Source organism: Labrus mixtus, chromosome 13 (assembly GCF_963584025.1).
Source record: "Labrus mixtus chromosome 13, fLabMix1.1, whole genome shotgun sequence".
Taxonomy (NCBI): domain Eukaryota; kingdom Metazoa; phylum Chordata; class Actinopteri; order Labriformes; family Labridae; genus Labrus; species Labrus mixtus.
Genome location: NC_083624.1, coordinates 7,848,247 through 7,861,976, shown reverse-complemented (window position 1 = coordinate 7,861,976; position 13,730 = coordinate 7,848,247). Strand labels below are relative to the sequence as shown.

The following is a 13,730-nucleotide window of genomic DNA, read 5'->3' as shown; positions in this document are numbered from 1 at the left end:
TATGGATCTCCTCACATAGTGTTTATGTGATATAGAAATAGATAACACATACATACAGTATGTACAATCTCTAGTAACACATGATATTTGGTTCAATCAGTCATTTTTATGTTCACATTATACCTCAATCTTGACCTCAAGGTTTGTCAACAGTTATTGACATTTTTACAGCTACGCTCTTGTCCATCTGTCGGACACACCTCTTCTTTCCCCTCACAGGCATATGATACCTCATCTCCTTCCAAAACCTGGAGGAGGGAGAGAGGGATGGAGACAGCGGAGTTTCCTGTCCATCTTTCTCTTCATCTTCTTTCCTCCTCATGTTACATGTCACAGACCTCTGCCTCCTCTCTAAGTTCTTCCACCAACGCACAGCACCTTGCTTCTTCCTTAGTTGACGCACCGACTCTGGGAAGAGAGCGAGCTGAGCTGGGGTGATCTCTTCCAACTCAACCAGAACCACCTGAAAAAGCAAAACTAATTTAGAATGAGAGAAGATACAAATGTATTTAAAAATATATATCTGAAATTGAGCTGTTCCAGCAACGTAATAAAACAAGTAATGTGTTCTGAGGAAATTAACCGTGGTGCTCGACTCTAACGTTCACAAGTGAACCTCCAAAACACCTGGATTGATTTTATTTTATTTTTGCATCAAATTAGAACAACTCCACATGAAACTGACATATCGATATCGAGTATCGCCATTCAGCTAAACAATATCGAGAAATAGGTTTTGGTCCATATCGCCCAGCCCTAATATGGATCATTAAATCACCAAAGCAAGTTTTATTAAAGTACTAACTTTTTTGTAAGCCTTTAATCTTTGTACTTTTACCATAGTTAGTAACCATATAATTCGAATGCAACCTCAAGTATATTCATTAACAATTTTGTTTTCCCACCTTGAGAGATCCCTCTAGAAGCGCTCTGTGCATCGCTGCCACACACTCAATCTGCTGCCTTGTGTCTGAAGAGACTTCTTTATCACCATGATTAGTCATGTTGATAATGTTGTCTGTTGTCTTGATTTCACTTTTCTCCCTGATATCACTGCTCTTTGAGATCTGATTGTTGCTTGTGTGTCTTTTGCTGATGAAGGTGGAGGCGGTGTAGAGCAAAAGGACACGGCGACTGGCTTGTAAGTTCTCCTCCACCGAGTCCACTATGGCTGTAGGAGGGGACAGAGCATGAAACGTCAAACTGGAGTTAGAGGATGTTTCAAAAAATATTTTCAGAGCACTTCAAGTAAAAAGAGAAAGTCATTTTTTTCTACAATACTGCCTCAGCCATGTAGGTTACTTACCCTGCCCAGGCAGACAGTCACGGCCTGCTATGAAGAGTTGGTAGCCACAGGTGTTCTCCAACACTTCAGGAAGTGTATGAAGTGCAAACTTCTCAACTTCCTTTCCGAATCCAGCATCACAGGGCTGAGGATGTGCCACATAGGCATCATAGAGCTTACCATCCAAATCTGACCAAAAAAAAAGGAAAATTCTAGGGTAGTACGGTTTCAAGCTGATGGCACAACGGCTGATTACAGCCTGAACTGTCATATTTTCTGGCATGTTTAATATTTCAGTCATACGAATACACACACTTGCACACTGAGAGCAGAGCCGCGAGCCAATTCCCTGACTTTGACAGAATCTAAAATCAACATGGCTACAGCAGGCATAGTTGTTTAGTCTCCTATCATGAAAGAGACGTTGGTAGGAAATATCTGACCTTGACCTCCAGCTGACAGGGAATGTTTGTTATGATTTAGCTTTTAGTAAGCTTTTGTTTCTTGGTGATTCTGAGTGGGTGCATGTGAGTGAGTGGGAGTGTTTTTTTGCTGGTGTGTGTATTTGAGCCGTGCATATGATACAGCTGAATATCGCAAAGACTTCGATCTCGGTCTGTGGGAGTTGTCTATTGACAAGTGCGAATGCTTGAATTAATGAATCATGAGCTCGTGTGTCGTAAACAATTAAGTCGTGCAGTGTGAGCTTTCATTCCGCCACAAATGTTCTTCAATTGCAGTGTAGGCTAGCCTAAGACGGATCAGTGTTAAGTCTGTGTGTATTGTTTTTGAGGTGCAATTGGGAGGTAAGGCAGAAGAATAACATCACCCTCCCCCCCTCCCCAAGGAAACACAAGGAGACATTTACCTGTCTTAATAGTTTGACTAAATGTCAAAAACATTTTAACGTTAAAATGACAAAAACTAGGAGCTAAGCTAGCTAATGACTATCAGTACATTGCATTCTGTATGTTGCACCAAACACATGACGTATAATAAACCTGCTCTTTAAGTTACCTTTATTTTGATAAAGAAAGGGAAACACTCTCCTGAACCACAGGACGATGTCGACCTTAAGGAGGTAGTAGACGGTGACACTGCTGATAAAGAGAACAATCACACCACTAAGCACCAGTCCAATGGGTAGTATGATGTTGGGATCTGTAGAGAGAAACACGTGGTTAACTTTGCCAGATTATCTGACTTAAAACATGCATTAGGTTGGACTATATAATCAAAAATACTCTGCATCAATGCATCAATATCTTGAATGTAGCTGTCGCTTTTGAAAAAAACTTTGTTAAACCTGTGAATGGTAAAATATAAAGCTAATAGGCTGATGCTGATGTGTCAAATAAAAATAAAAAACTGCTTTAACTGATTCAATTCTGAGTCAGGTACTTTCTAATTTCGACCGTGATAAAAGAACAAACTGTTTGTGAAAACTGGAACATGACACTTTTTTTATATATATATATTTTAATTGAATGTCATGTAAGTGTTTCTAGATCACGGTCATTTCGTTAAAGTTACATGCAGTGTGAAGATACGAGCATAATAAAGATCACTAGCATTAGCATGCTAACACAAAAATGCAGCTGTTGTTTTGGTTTCATGCTGGTGCTCAAGGGCGACATCTGCTGGATCAAAATATTGCATATTAAGCCTTTAATAAGACTTCATGTTTCCATAAATTCATTTTTTTAAGTGAGTCGTAAGTTAACAACATAACCCCTAATATAAGTATTTTTCAAACATATTGAATTTTTTACTTTCTCTCTGGTGAATACAACAAAAGGACTCTCAAAATTGCTACAAATCATGTGCACCGACAGCCAAAAGCCATACAAATGATCAAAATACAATTGTCGCAGTGTGCGTTTTACCTTCTGGTAGTAGAGTGAAATATCCCTGACGTGAGCCACTGGGACTTATCACTTCACAAATGTAGTTGATGTGGAAATCTTCCTCCTTCACCTCCGAAAACATCAGAACGCGCTCGAAGAAATAACCTTTGTTGGGACCATCTTGCCTCCAACTGTTGGTGAGGACAGACAGTGGGGGAAAATTAAGTTTAAAATTGAAGTATACAGTTTGTAAAGTGTACTTCAGAAATGCTCTACCTCATATATCTTTTACTGCCTCTTGTACTCATTGTTGTTGGTCAAAAATAAGTTAAATGAAATAAGTAAGAAAAATGTCTCTGACAAAAGTGACATCAACTCAATAGAGCTTTAACATATTCACTTTCATTGTTAAAAAATACATGTGCTATCCTGAGAACACCTGTATATAAAAGATGGAAACATGTCTAAGAACTATGACAGATATTACCTAATAAATACTAAATAAATATTTAGTAAAGAATGAAGATAGTCTGTGTAGACAAAACTATAATATGTGAATGTTTCTGCAGTGTTTGGGCCTTAAACTCTGTATGTTTGATTTTTTTTGACACACATGCATCTTATATAAACTTTAAGTTATAATATTTGTCTTTCCCCTAAAGCAACAGTTAAAAAAACATATAATGAAAAGATGATTTTGCAAACCTTTTATTTCCTGTGTAGACACGTTTCAATTGGTTCCTCTCAATGAAGGTTTCTCTCACCTTCCACACAATACTAACCGAGGGAATCTCAACAGAAGGCACAAATGCCAGACACCGCTTGCTGAAATTGAAGCCTGAACACATACAAAAACAAAAACACAAATCAAATTAATTATATATTAAACCTGAAAATTCATTTTGAAAGATACCTTAAGAATATGGATTCCACAAACGATTTATAAAAACAAGTGTTGTAGTACTCGAAATCTGTCAAGACTGCTCAAGACTACTTTTGATTTTTATCCCCTGGTTGAGGCTGCAGCCAGTGAGTGACACGCCCACTGCACACAGGATGATGATTTTTCAGTGATACTTATGGTCTTGGTCTTGTCTCAGTCTCGATCCCGAAATGTGTGGGTCTTGTCTTGGCCTCGGAGCTCTCCGGTCTCGGGTATGTCCTGGCCTCAGTTAGTGTGGTATTGACTACAACACTAATACTAACAGATATTTGCCTTAAATATGTGAGCTACTCACACCACACATATCACAACTGTAGTTGGGAAAAATTCCTGGAAAATTCCTGACTGATGATCCAGACAACACATTTCATTTAAATCAACCATGAGTTTAAAAACTTATCAAGCTCAGCTCTTTAAAAAGTTGTTTGTATCAGAGAGCCAGGACTTTACAAATCTGTAAACTAATCAAAGCTGAAACATTGTTTTCTTTATTTGTAAAACACAGCAGTTAACGTAACTAAGTTGCATTTATTCAGTCGGTCGCAACACTGTGAGAAGATGTAAATGACACTGGACCATATTTCTAAAAATTAACTTCAAACAGAGACTCACCTATCTGTGCCCTGATTGTTTCATTGGCCGGTTCCTGCAGTTGTGGAACCGAATAGTACTCCTCTGAAAAGATAGACAATATGAAATGAATTTACATAATAATCACGGAGTAGGTTGAGTTGGAGTGAAATCAAGGCTATGTTCACAATGGAGGCAAAAGTGACCTGACGTGTCACACCCTCTGTTGATTGCAAGCTGAAAATCTGGGGCGGGATTGCGTCTGACGCTTCAGCGTGTGCCACAGAGCCCGGGCATCCACGACTACTGCTTTGCATATTTCCTCTGGTCATCTGCTAAACGCAACATGTGCGACAAAGAAATCTCTGTCATTCATGGGAACAGGAAAAGACACATATGTCATAGACAACGCAATCTTAACAACTTGTCTCTGCTTAAGAAAGCCTCTTCTCCACACCCTTCATTTACTTTTGGCCTCTGGAACTGTCAATCTGCTGTGAATAAAACTGAATTCATCCAAGCACTTGCAAAAATGTCAGACATTCAGGCACTTGCCCTGACAGAAACCTGGATCCGCCAAGAAAACACAGTCACACCTGCTGCTCTTTCTGTTGACACAGTGTTCTCACACACACCCCGCTCTGTTGGACGTGGAGGTGGTACAGGTATCCTCATTTCTAATACCTGGAAATTCAATAAACTCTTCCCACTGAGCAACAACTCCTCATTTGAATATCACACAATCATGGTTACTGCTCCTATTAAAATGTACATTGCTATCATTTACCGCCCACCTGGGTGTAATCTAAATGATTTTGTTGTGGAACTGGACATGCTACTCTCAGAAATCCCTGATGATGGAACATCACTGATTGTAATGGGAGACATGAATATACACACTGTTAAAGCCCAGGCAACAGACTTCCTTGCTCTCCTATCCTCATTTGACCTCACCCAGGTCCCAACTCCTCCTACCCACAAAGCTGGCAACACTCTTGACTTAATTCTGACTCGGAACTGCTCGACAGCAAACCTGACTGTCACCCCTCTGCAGCATTGTGATATTGTTTTTTGTTTTCCTGACTGTATGTGCGCATTACTCTTCTTGAATAAAGCTAAACAAAAAAAACAAAAAAAACAAAAAAAACGGGTGGATGTGGCCAGTTCGGGAAAGCACCTTCTCAATCTGTCAGTAGACAGTACGTACTATCCGTGCTGTATACTGTTAGTACCTACTATTCAGTATGCACACACAGTAGGCAGATATTTGTCCCTACTTCATCTGATTCATTCAGTAAGGAAGTGACGTCAGATTGAGTAGGTGCTTTCCCGAACCAGTGTGGGAGCACTTCACAATGCATAAAAACACAAGTTAGTTGCAAGCTTTGCAATAGCGATATGGCGTGGCACGGGAGCACCACAGTGATGATGCAGCACCTGAAAAGTAAACATGTCGGAGTCATCCCTGACTAGGAAGGGAGCTCCACAGCAGGGTAAGTCACTACAAAAATCCCACTTTCAATACGTTGTCAGATATATTCTTTGCTTTTTTCCATATTATTTTCTGTTGACGTTGGAATATATTTGTGTAGGTGTGTGTTTTGCATTTTATTTTAGTTTAAAAACAAATGTATGTATTGTATAAATGTATTTACTACAATGATTTGATAATTTGATGATTAATCTTCCAGCGTTAATTTTCTGTAATAAGGTGAGAGTTAATACACTGCACTGTATGCAAGTACATTTAGACACTTAATTAAATTTGTGTAAATAAGTAGTTTTTAGGGTACCTGTATGAGTGTAAATAAATATATATTATAAAAACGTGTGTTGTCTCTGCAAGTGCTCTTTGGGTTACTTACTTGCCTTATAACAATAATTCATAACTAAAACAACAAGGCATATTGTTTTGATGTAAATTGTGCTGTTTTACATACTAATACTATCTTTGTCATTGCAGAAAACATCATGTACACCACAGCAAGCATCCGTCTTGACAGATAGCATCCTCAACATGCTCGTCACTGACATGAGGCCTCTGACGATGGTTGAAAATGAAGATGCAACTTCACTACAATGATCCCCACCTTGAACCCTGGCTACACTCTTCCCTCAAGGACCCATTTCACAAAGCTCAGGGAGACGTCCAAGCAGTGACCTGTTGTTTTTGCACTTTTGTTTGCACTGTCAATGAACTAATGTTCTGTTTTTGAATAAACGTGTGGAAATTCAAAATGTTTTTTTTTTTTTTTTATCCGATTCATCGATTAATCGGAAAAATAATTAACCAATTATTCAAATAATGCAGCCCTACATTGTTCCCTTTTTTCTAGATCCTTGCTTGTGTTGTACTTACTCTCTGATGTACGTCGCTTTGGATAAAGGCGTCTGCTAAGTGAATTGTAGAATTGTAGTCACTCACATGCTTCATGAAAACAACCATGGCTGTGCTGGAGGTTGTCAGTAAACAGACAGTGAGGTGTTAGACCCAGAGGTGCTGCTTGTCAATAGCCAAGGCAAGCAACTACTTGGGGCCCCAGGCCAGTAGTGGTGCCCCAAGGGCTGACAAACCTTAAATTACAGCAGTTCCTCAGAATGTGCAGATTTTGCAGTAAAAAACCTCCCTAAGGGGGTCCCATCTGATAGCACTTACTCTCTTTTCCATACTAGTTGTCCATGCATTATAGTTGTGAGAAACAAAATTTGTCAATGAAAGTTACAGAGGATTTGTCTGTATAGGAGTGAAAGGATAGAGGAAAATAATAACAAGCGCTCATTGGAGGGGCCCCCAATTAATTTTCTTTGCCTAGGGCCACAATATACTCTACAATCGCCACTGGTGAGACCTTATAAGAATTTGAGGTGACACTTTAGTACAAGAAAAACTTGAGGATCATAACCGACCCGTGTTTGAAAGCATATAGAAAGACATGGCTGAATGTGGCCACAGAAGGTCGTGACTGCTGCAGTGTCAACTAAAAAGTTACCTTACCTTACCCAGGTTTAATTAGGAGAAGGACTCAAACCAACTAACAGGGGACTCTGATACAGGCCACATAAAACAAATGAACAACCATACACAAGAAATGGATCAGAGCAAAAAATCTGAAATGAGCATTAAAGCTTGCACTGTGGATGAAGTGTAATTTCCCCCTTGTCAGCCTCCTTAAACTTAAGCTGTTGTGCTGCCCTCTAGTGGTTACTTGTGATGGTAGTGAAATGTATTCCCCGCTGTGCTGTGTTGAGAACAGTAGCCTCATAAGCAGTTCTTATCCCTGTTCTCACCTTTGACCGTTGCGTTGATAGTCTCTGACACAGATCCAGTAATGCCAGCGAGAGTGAAGGTCAATGTGCAGGTGTAAAAAATGTTTTTTTCAGGACCCGCCTTGTGAATCATTATTTTGGTGTCATCCAAAAAGCTGTACCCTCCTGTCCCATCCTCTATTCGTTCACAACCCTGGATGAATGGAAATATAACAGTTAAGCGTTTTGCAGTGACATAACTTAAAAAATACTCCTTTTGTTATGATGGTAGACAACATTTAAAGTAGCAGCCTGGTGAGCAGAGCCTGAAGGTAGTCCAAGACTAATCACATAAAATCCAGAGGTGTCTTCCTACTTTTAAGTTCTTATTCTCATCAACAAATACCCCATCTATTATAATCCTGTTTTAGAGATGAACTTGAAGTAACTCTTGGTAGCTTTCATTTATGTAGATTTTGGCGGTTGTGGACAAACCTGTATTTACTGTCTTGTACATGTGTTAGGGCTGCTTTCTAAAGAATCTTATTCTAGTTCTGTTTGACAAATATATCAACCCCCTCGCTTCACTCTTTGAAATCTTTTGATGTAAATAGCTTTTGGATTCGATCTGATGGCAGCGTCAAGAAATATCTATAACAGAAATAAACATTTTCTGTCCCAGATGTTTGGGCTTGCTTTTGCAAGTCATGAAGAGTCAGTTTCAAAACCAATTAAAACTTCTTGGAGTACATTTAAAGACCTTAGACAACTTTACTTATCCCAGAGGGCAATTCGGTTCCACAGTCCACCCAGAGCATGCGACCATGGAGTTCATAAGAGACATGGACCATGGACTTAATAAGAGACAATAAACAAATCAGCATTTGACAAAGGTGAGCGTTGGTATGCTGAAACCCTTGTGTGGTCTCTTTGGGCAATGACAACCACAAGGGCGTCATTGACCTGAGGTAGGACTGGACGATACAGACCAAAAATCTTATTTCAATATTGTTATTGTTTGATGTTTCTGTTTAGAAATTATAAAACCGAAGTCAGTTAGAGGTCAAATCCTCATCTCCAAAATGCCAAATGTCACACAGGCACTTTTACTGACATTCAACTGCACAATGCCAACATGTACATGAAAAATGATATACAATTAGTGGTGGAAAAATAACATAAAATAATGTTATAAATCTAAGCTGAGGGTGGCTCATCATCCATAAATAAACCCATGCTGTGCAAAGAGTTCTTCTCTCCCCTTAAGAGAGTTTTTTTTTCCTTACATTATCCATTAGTTCCCACAAAGACCTTCCCACTACTCACTCTGTACCACTTGATGGAGAAAGTGATGTTGTAGCTTTTCAGTTTGTTAGTATAGTTCCTCAGAGGGCAGGACAGCATGCCGCTGACATCCTTCGTAAGGAACTGATGAGTTTTTCTTGGCCTTTCACATTTTCCAGCTTCTGGTTGCTCTACGGTCAGATTTAAGCGCTGCTTGTGGCACCCAGAGGGGGTCCTTTTGGAATTTAAAGGAGAAAGTAATTTGTTGGGTTTTTTCTGTCCTTTCTTCATTTATTCATCTGTAAAGATATATCTAAAAAAGCAGAAACTTTGAGGGATGTCTACCCATGATATCATTAAACTGCACGTGGCAAATACTTAGACTTAAAGTTTCTGTTAGAGTGCATTAGAAGTTGTCAAAAACAAAACATTTCAATCCTAAGCATTGGGGCTGCAATCTTCTACTTCAGACATGTATTATTGTAAAGAGTAGTTATTACATTTCAGCTGTAGAAGTCGTAAAGATGATTTGACAGATATTACCTTAGGATGGTCATATATTCCTTGTTATCATCCAGTGTTGTATTGAGAAACCACAGAGTCTCCTCGAGTACCAGGACTCGACCGGTCTGATTGATTATTTCTTTCCCCTTTGAGTCATACCAGGTGATGTTGTAAGGTACATCTGTGAAGTTGGAGACACTTGGAGACACGAGGGTGCTGGTCAGCATAGCTACCTCACCGGGAACAGAATAAACCGTCTCAAACCGGAGTTTGTGGTTGGTACAGTTCTCTGCAAAACAATCATCACAAGGGGATCAATTAACTATTTGGTGATTTAATATTGATACAAATCTGAGAGAACCTGCCTGATAGAGATTTGGTTTTAGACATTTTTGATGGGAATTTGGACAAGAGTGAGCTGTTTTAACATAATGCACTCCTGAAAATATCTTGGTCATTTCAGGAGGACTGGTGGGCCTTTCTTTTTTCCCAAAAAATAAAAAAATCAGTGTGGGAATTTTTTATTTTTTTTGGTTACCTATCTATTAGAATCACAGAGGACTGGCAAGACAAGTTTCTTCAGTTATACAAATGGCCTTTCAAATGGATGTTTGAAGGTCGTACAGTTCTCTGAAAAACAGTCATCAAAGGAGAATTGACTTTTATTTATTGAACGAGATACATTTAATTGGGATTTTCTGGTAAAGGCAGATGTTTGAAAAAAGATTTGACCAGTGGCGTCTGGTGCATTATTTTCAAGGTTGGGCACACTATCTCAGAGGTGGACCTGGATTTATATCTTAGTTTGTTAACTTGATGCTAGCAAGTACTGGAAAATGCTTTTATTTTGTGATTGTTCTAACTCTTGGAAAATGATCAAATTTTACTTAACATACTTTACAGCAACAGTGTTTACAGGCATATGTTTCCTAAAGTCTTGGGAGACATACTAAAAATGTTGATTCATAGTCTGGTCTGCTGCTGCGATCCATCTTTATAAACAATCAATGCTCTGATACAGTGACACTGCATGACTTTCTCTTTATGGCTCACTTCATGGAACGTATCCCTCTGCGGCCTCCTGGGTGGTGGTGTGTAATGTGTTCATAAGCGCTTTATTCCTGCACTCATCCGTGCTCCCATCTCTTGTACTGAAGAGGAGCGATGCGCATTTGAGAGTCAATGGAGGCCCAGAGTGCATGTGTCTAATGCTCAAGATTGGAAACACTTTACTCAATAACATAATATTTACTTTGCCCTTTTAAGTTGTACATGTACCGTATGTATTGCCTTTATTGAAAAATAATTTTAAAAAGTATTTCTGTGAAGGTCTGTCATTCTCTTTGAATTTGGGTGATCAGCAAAGTGAGCTCGGCCAAAACTAATGATATGCAATACTTAAAAAAAACATGAAAAAATGGAATCCCTGACTCTATATACATAAACTCTCTCTTTTCTAATGAAGGGTTTTCTGAATCCAGTTTGACTCGGCTTACCTTGTTCAAATCCTTTACAGATCCCATACATCCTGAGGAAAATGAGGAGGCTTGTCAGTGGTAGACGCAGGACCATTGCTGAAAAAACTTAGAATTGAATAGGACAACATGAATACGAAAAGCTTTAGGAGAGAAAGGTACAGGTCCAGTTTGTTCATGACAGCACGTTTAACGTTCAGCAAAAACAGTTTAATCTCCTCTATAAATCAAGCCTCGTGCTTGTCCAACCTGTCTCTATAATGGCTTTCACTTCTCCCTCTGGGTTTCCCAACGGTTTTCCACTCCCACTTTGATTAAACATTGTTTAACACTTCTGGATCTGGAAGTGTGCCAAACAGTGGCGGTTCTAGACTACTTTTACTGAGGGCGCCAAACTGGGGCCAGCTGTTTTGTCAGAGGGGAACATCCCAGGTGAAAAATAGACAAAGATAATCGCTTTAAAAATAAATATATATATATATATTATGCCACAACATAAAATACCATGATTCATATTTGTTTCAGTAACAGTATTTAATACTAGATTGTTAGTCTGGTTGTTGAGTCAAATACTATATATGTGTTATTAGGGGGGCTCTTCCTTTTGGAGGGGTGGCCACAGGGGAGACCAAGCTCACTGTTACAGGGGCACTGGCCCCTGTTGGCCCCTGCCTAGAACCGCCCATGAGGCCAAACTATTCTGAAACCTGCTTAATGCCAGTGAACATTCCCTTTCAGTCTTGCCTGAAAATTTCTGGAGATTTTACACAGGACTACCCCTGAAATCCTCCTGATCTGCTTGTTCTGGGGGCACAGCTCAGGCACAAATATGCACTGATCATACTGTACTTTCATGTTTTATTCTTTGTTTATTAAAGAATAATGCAATGATAAAATACATTTTTGAGTCAGATTGTTTGAAACAAATACAAACAAATAATTATTAAACAAATATAAGAAGGTACTGTGAGTAGTTATCTGGGTATTTCTCTCATCTAATGTGTAATATTGAATTGATATCGAAGCATATTGATCAATATCGAATAGATATCAATTTGTGACTTTCACAATGACCCTAACAATATCATCTGCTGTAAGTGGTGGCTCTAAAGTGAGTAGCAGCCGCAGCCACATTGATACTGCTGTACACCACTGTCAGTTTAACAATATGTAGGTCGCTGTGTTTGCAGTTTCAGAAGCTGGTTTCTCCTGGAAACTTAAAACATCAGTGTGAAAACGGTTAAGGGAAAACAACCCTCTTATTTAGGCTACACTTAAGCCAACCAGTTTACACTTATGGAAAATGTTTGATTTAAGATTAAGTTGTTGACCTATATCAGTCAAACTGCTTTACAGAGGGCTAAGATGTGCAGAGAAGCTTTCAAAGAAAAAGTAGCAAAGACAACTGTTGCGGTAGATAGCCAATGCATCATAACCACAGCATTTGTGCCTCTCAGCCTCCCCACAGGAAGAGCAACCTGTTGAAGTAACACAGAAATACTGCAGTGAATTTACTTTGCTGCTGGTGTGGTTTTTTTTTTCACGCTAGCCTTTTGCAGTGCACAACTGTCGCATCATTGCTTCTTTCACTGCTAGCAGAAATCTGTCTGACAGCCCCCTAAAAGTCGTAATCTAAGGGCTTCTTATACCTGAAGGTCAGCTGTTTTGGAGGTTTTTTTTTCGTGTCAACATTCACACTGACTTATTTTTACAGGCAAACCTAAAGGGGTTGACATATAGCCCGGGCATTTGAAGGAAAATTACTACTTGAAAGTTATTGGCAATTACTGGAATACAATTTGAATAACAATCTTAAGTAGAATAGATATTTTAATTGATCATTCATTTAACTGTGTTAAGTGAGATACATCGTTCCTTAAGTTAAGCGATTCTAAATTAGTTGTTATGATTTCTTAAATAAGTTAATAAGTATTCAAATATTTGATAATCATGACCCATCCCTAGTTGACATGAGGTCATGCAGAAGGGAGGGTAATCCTATTTGATCATTTTTGCGAATAACATAGAAATCAAACAATAATTTTAAGCCATATTAAAATAATACTACAAATTGACTGCATGAAATTAACACCAGTGTAATTATGTTGTTGATTTATCCGTTAGAATCTATAAAATGTCAACATTTCATCCCATTGCTAGGACATGGTTTAACAGCTGCCTCTCTCAATAACAGCTTTGTGCAAAAGTGGATACGTTTGAATCCAAGTTAAGTTAGGATTTTCACAAAGTTCAATCTTGGGAGCAGTCTTGCTCACAATCAATACAAATGATGAAGTCCTGTTTTGTTACAGAAACGTTGTCATCCATCCATTGTCCTCCGATCATCGTTACCAATGTAACTAAATGTGTAATTTAGACAGTGTGCAGGTGTTTGCTTGCAGTTTCTGATGGATTCATTCCTCTCTACTTCACCTGTCTCATGAAATACACACATTTTTCACATAGTTTCTTAAAGCTTCAGTACTTTTTAGTACTATTGATCATTCAAATAATGTGGATCATATTGTTTTAAAATGTGGTATGGAAAAGTATCAACTACTGACAACCTTATTCTG

The 13,730-nt window shown here is 38.8% G+C and overlaps 1 protein-coding gene across 1 annotated transcript; it reads right to left on the bottom strand.

The window, feature by feature from the left end:
- On the bottom strand, window positions 1-11,413 carry LOC132986839 (interleukin-1 receptor-like 2). The gene is made up of 11 exons (XM_061053489.1): window positions 11,176-11,413; window positions 9,719-9,968; window positions 9,218-9,410; window positions 7,934-8,105; window positions 4,688-4,750; window positions 3,838-3,970; window positions 3,172-3,323; window positions 2,303-2,446; window positions 1,307-1,474; window positions 906-1,171; window positions 1-463 (listed from the first exon to the last, which is right to left on the bottom strand). Exons 1-11 carry the CDS (start codon window positions 11,249-11,251, stop codon window positions 137-139), a joined length of 1,944 nt encoding a protein of 647 aa, XP_060909472.1. The 5' UTR covers window positions 11,252-11,413; the 3' UTR covers window positions 1-136.
- Between the last annotated feature and the right edge of the window lie 2,317 nt (window positions 11,414-13,730).

What these genes read in the sequence shown, in the direction of transcription:
- LOC132986839 (XM_061053489.1), bottom strand. Translation starts at nt 11,251, where the DNA reads ATGGTCCTGCGTCTACCACTGACAAGCCTCCTCATTTTCCTCAGGATG. An exon ending in CTTTCTTTATCAAAATAAAG is followed by an intron (nt 1,475 to 2,302) that starts GTAACTTAAAGA and finishes TTTTTTGGTCAG; the next exon opens with ATTTGGATGGTAAGCTCTAT. An exon ending in TGACTGTCTGCCTGGGCAGG is followed by an intron (nt 1,172 to 1,306) that starts GTAAGTAACCTA and finishes CCCCTCCTACAG; the next exon opens with CCATAGTGGACTCGGTGGAG.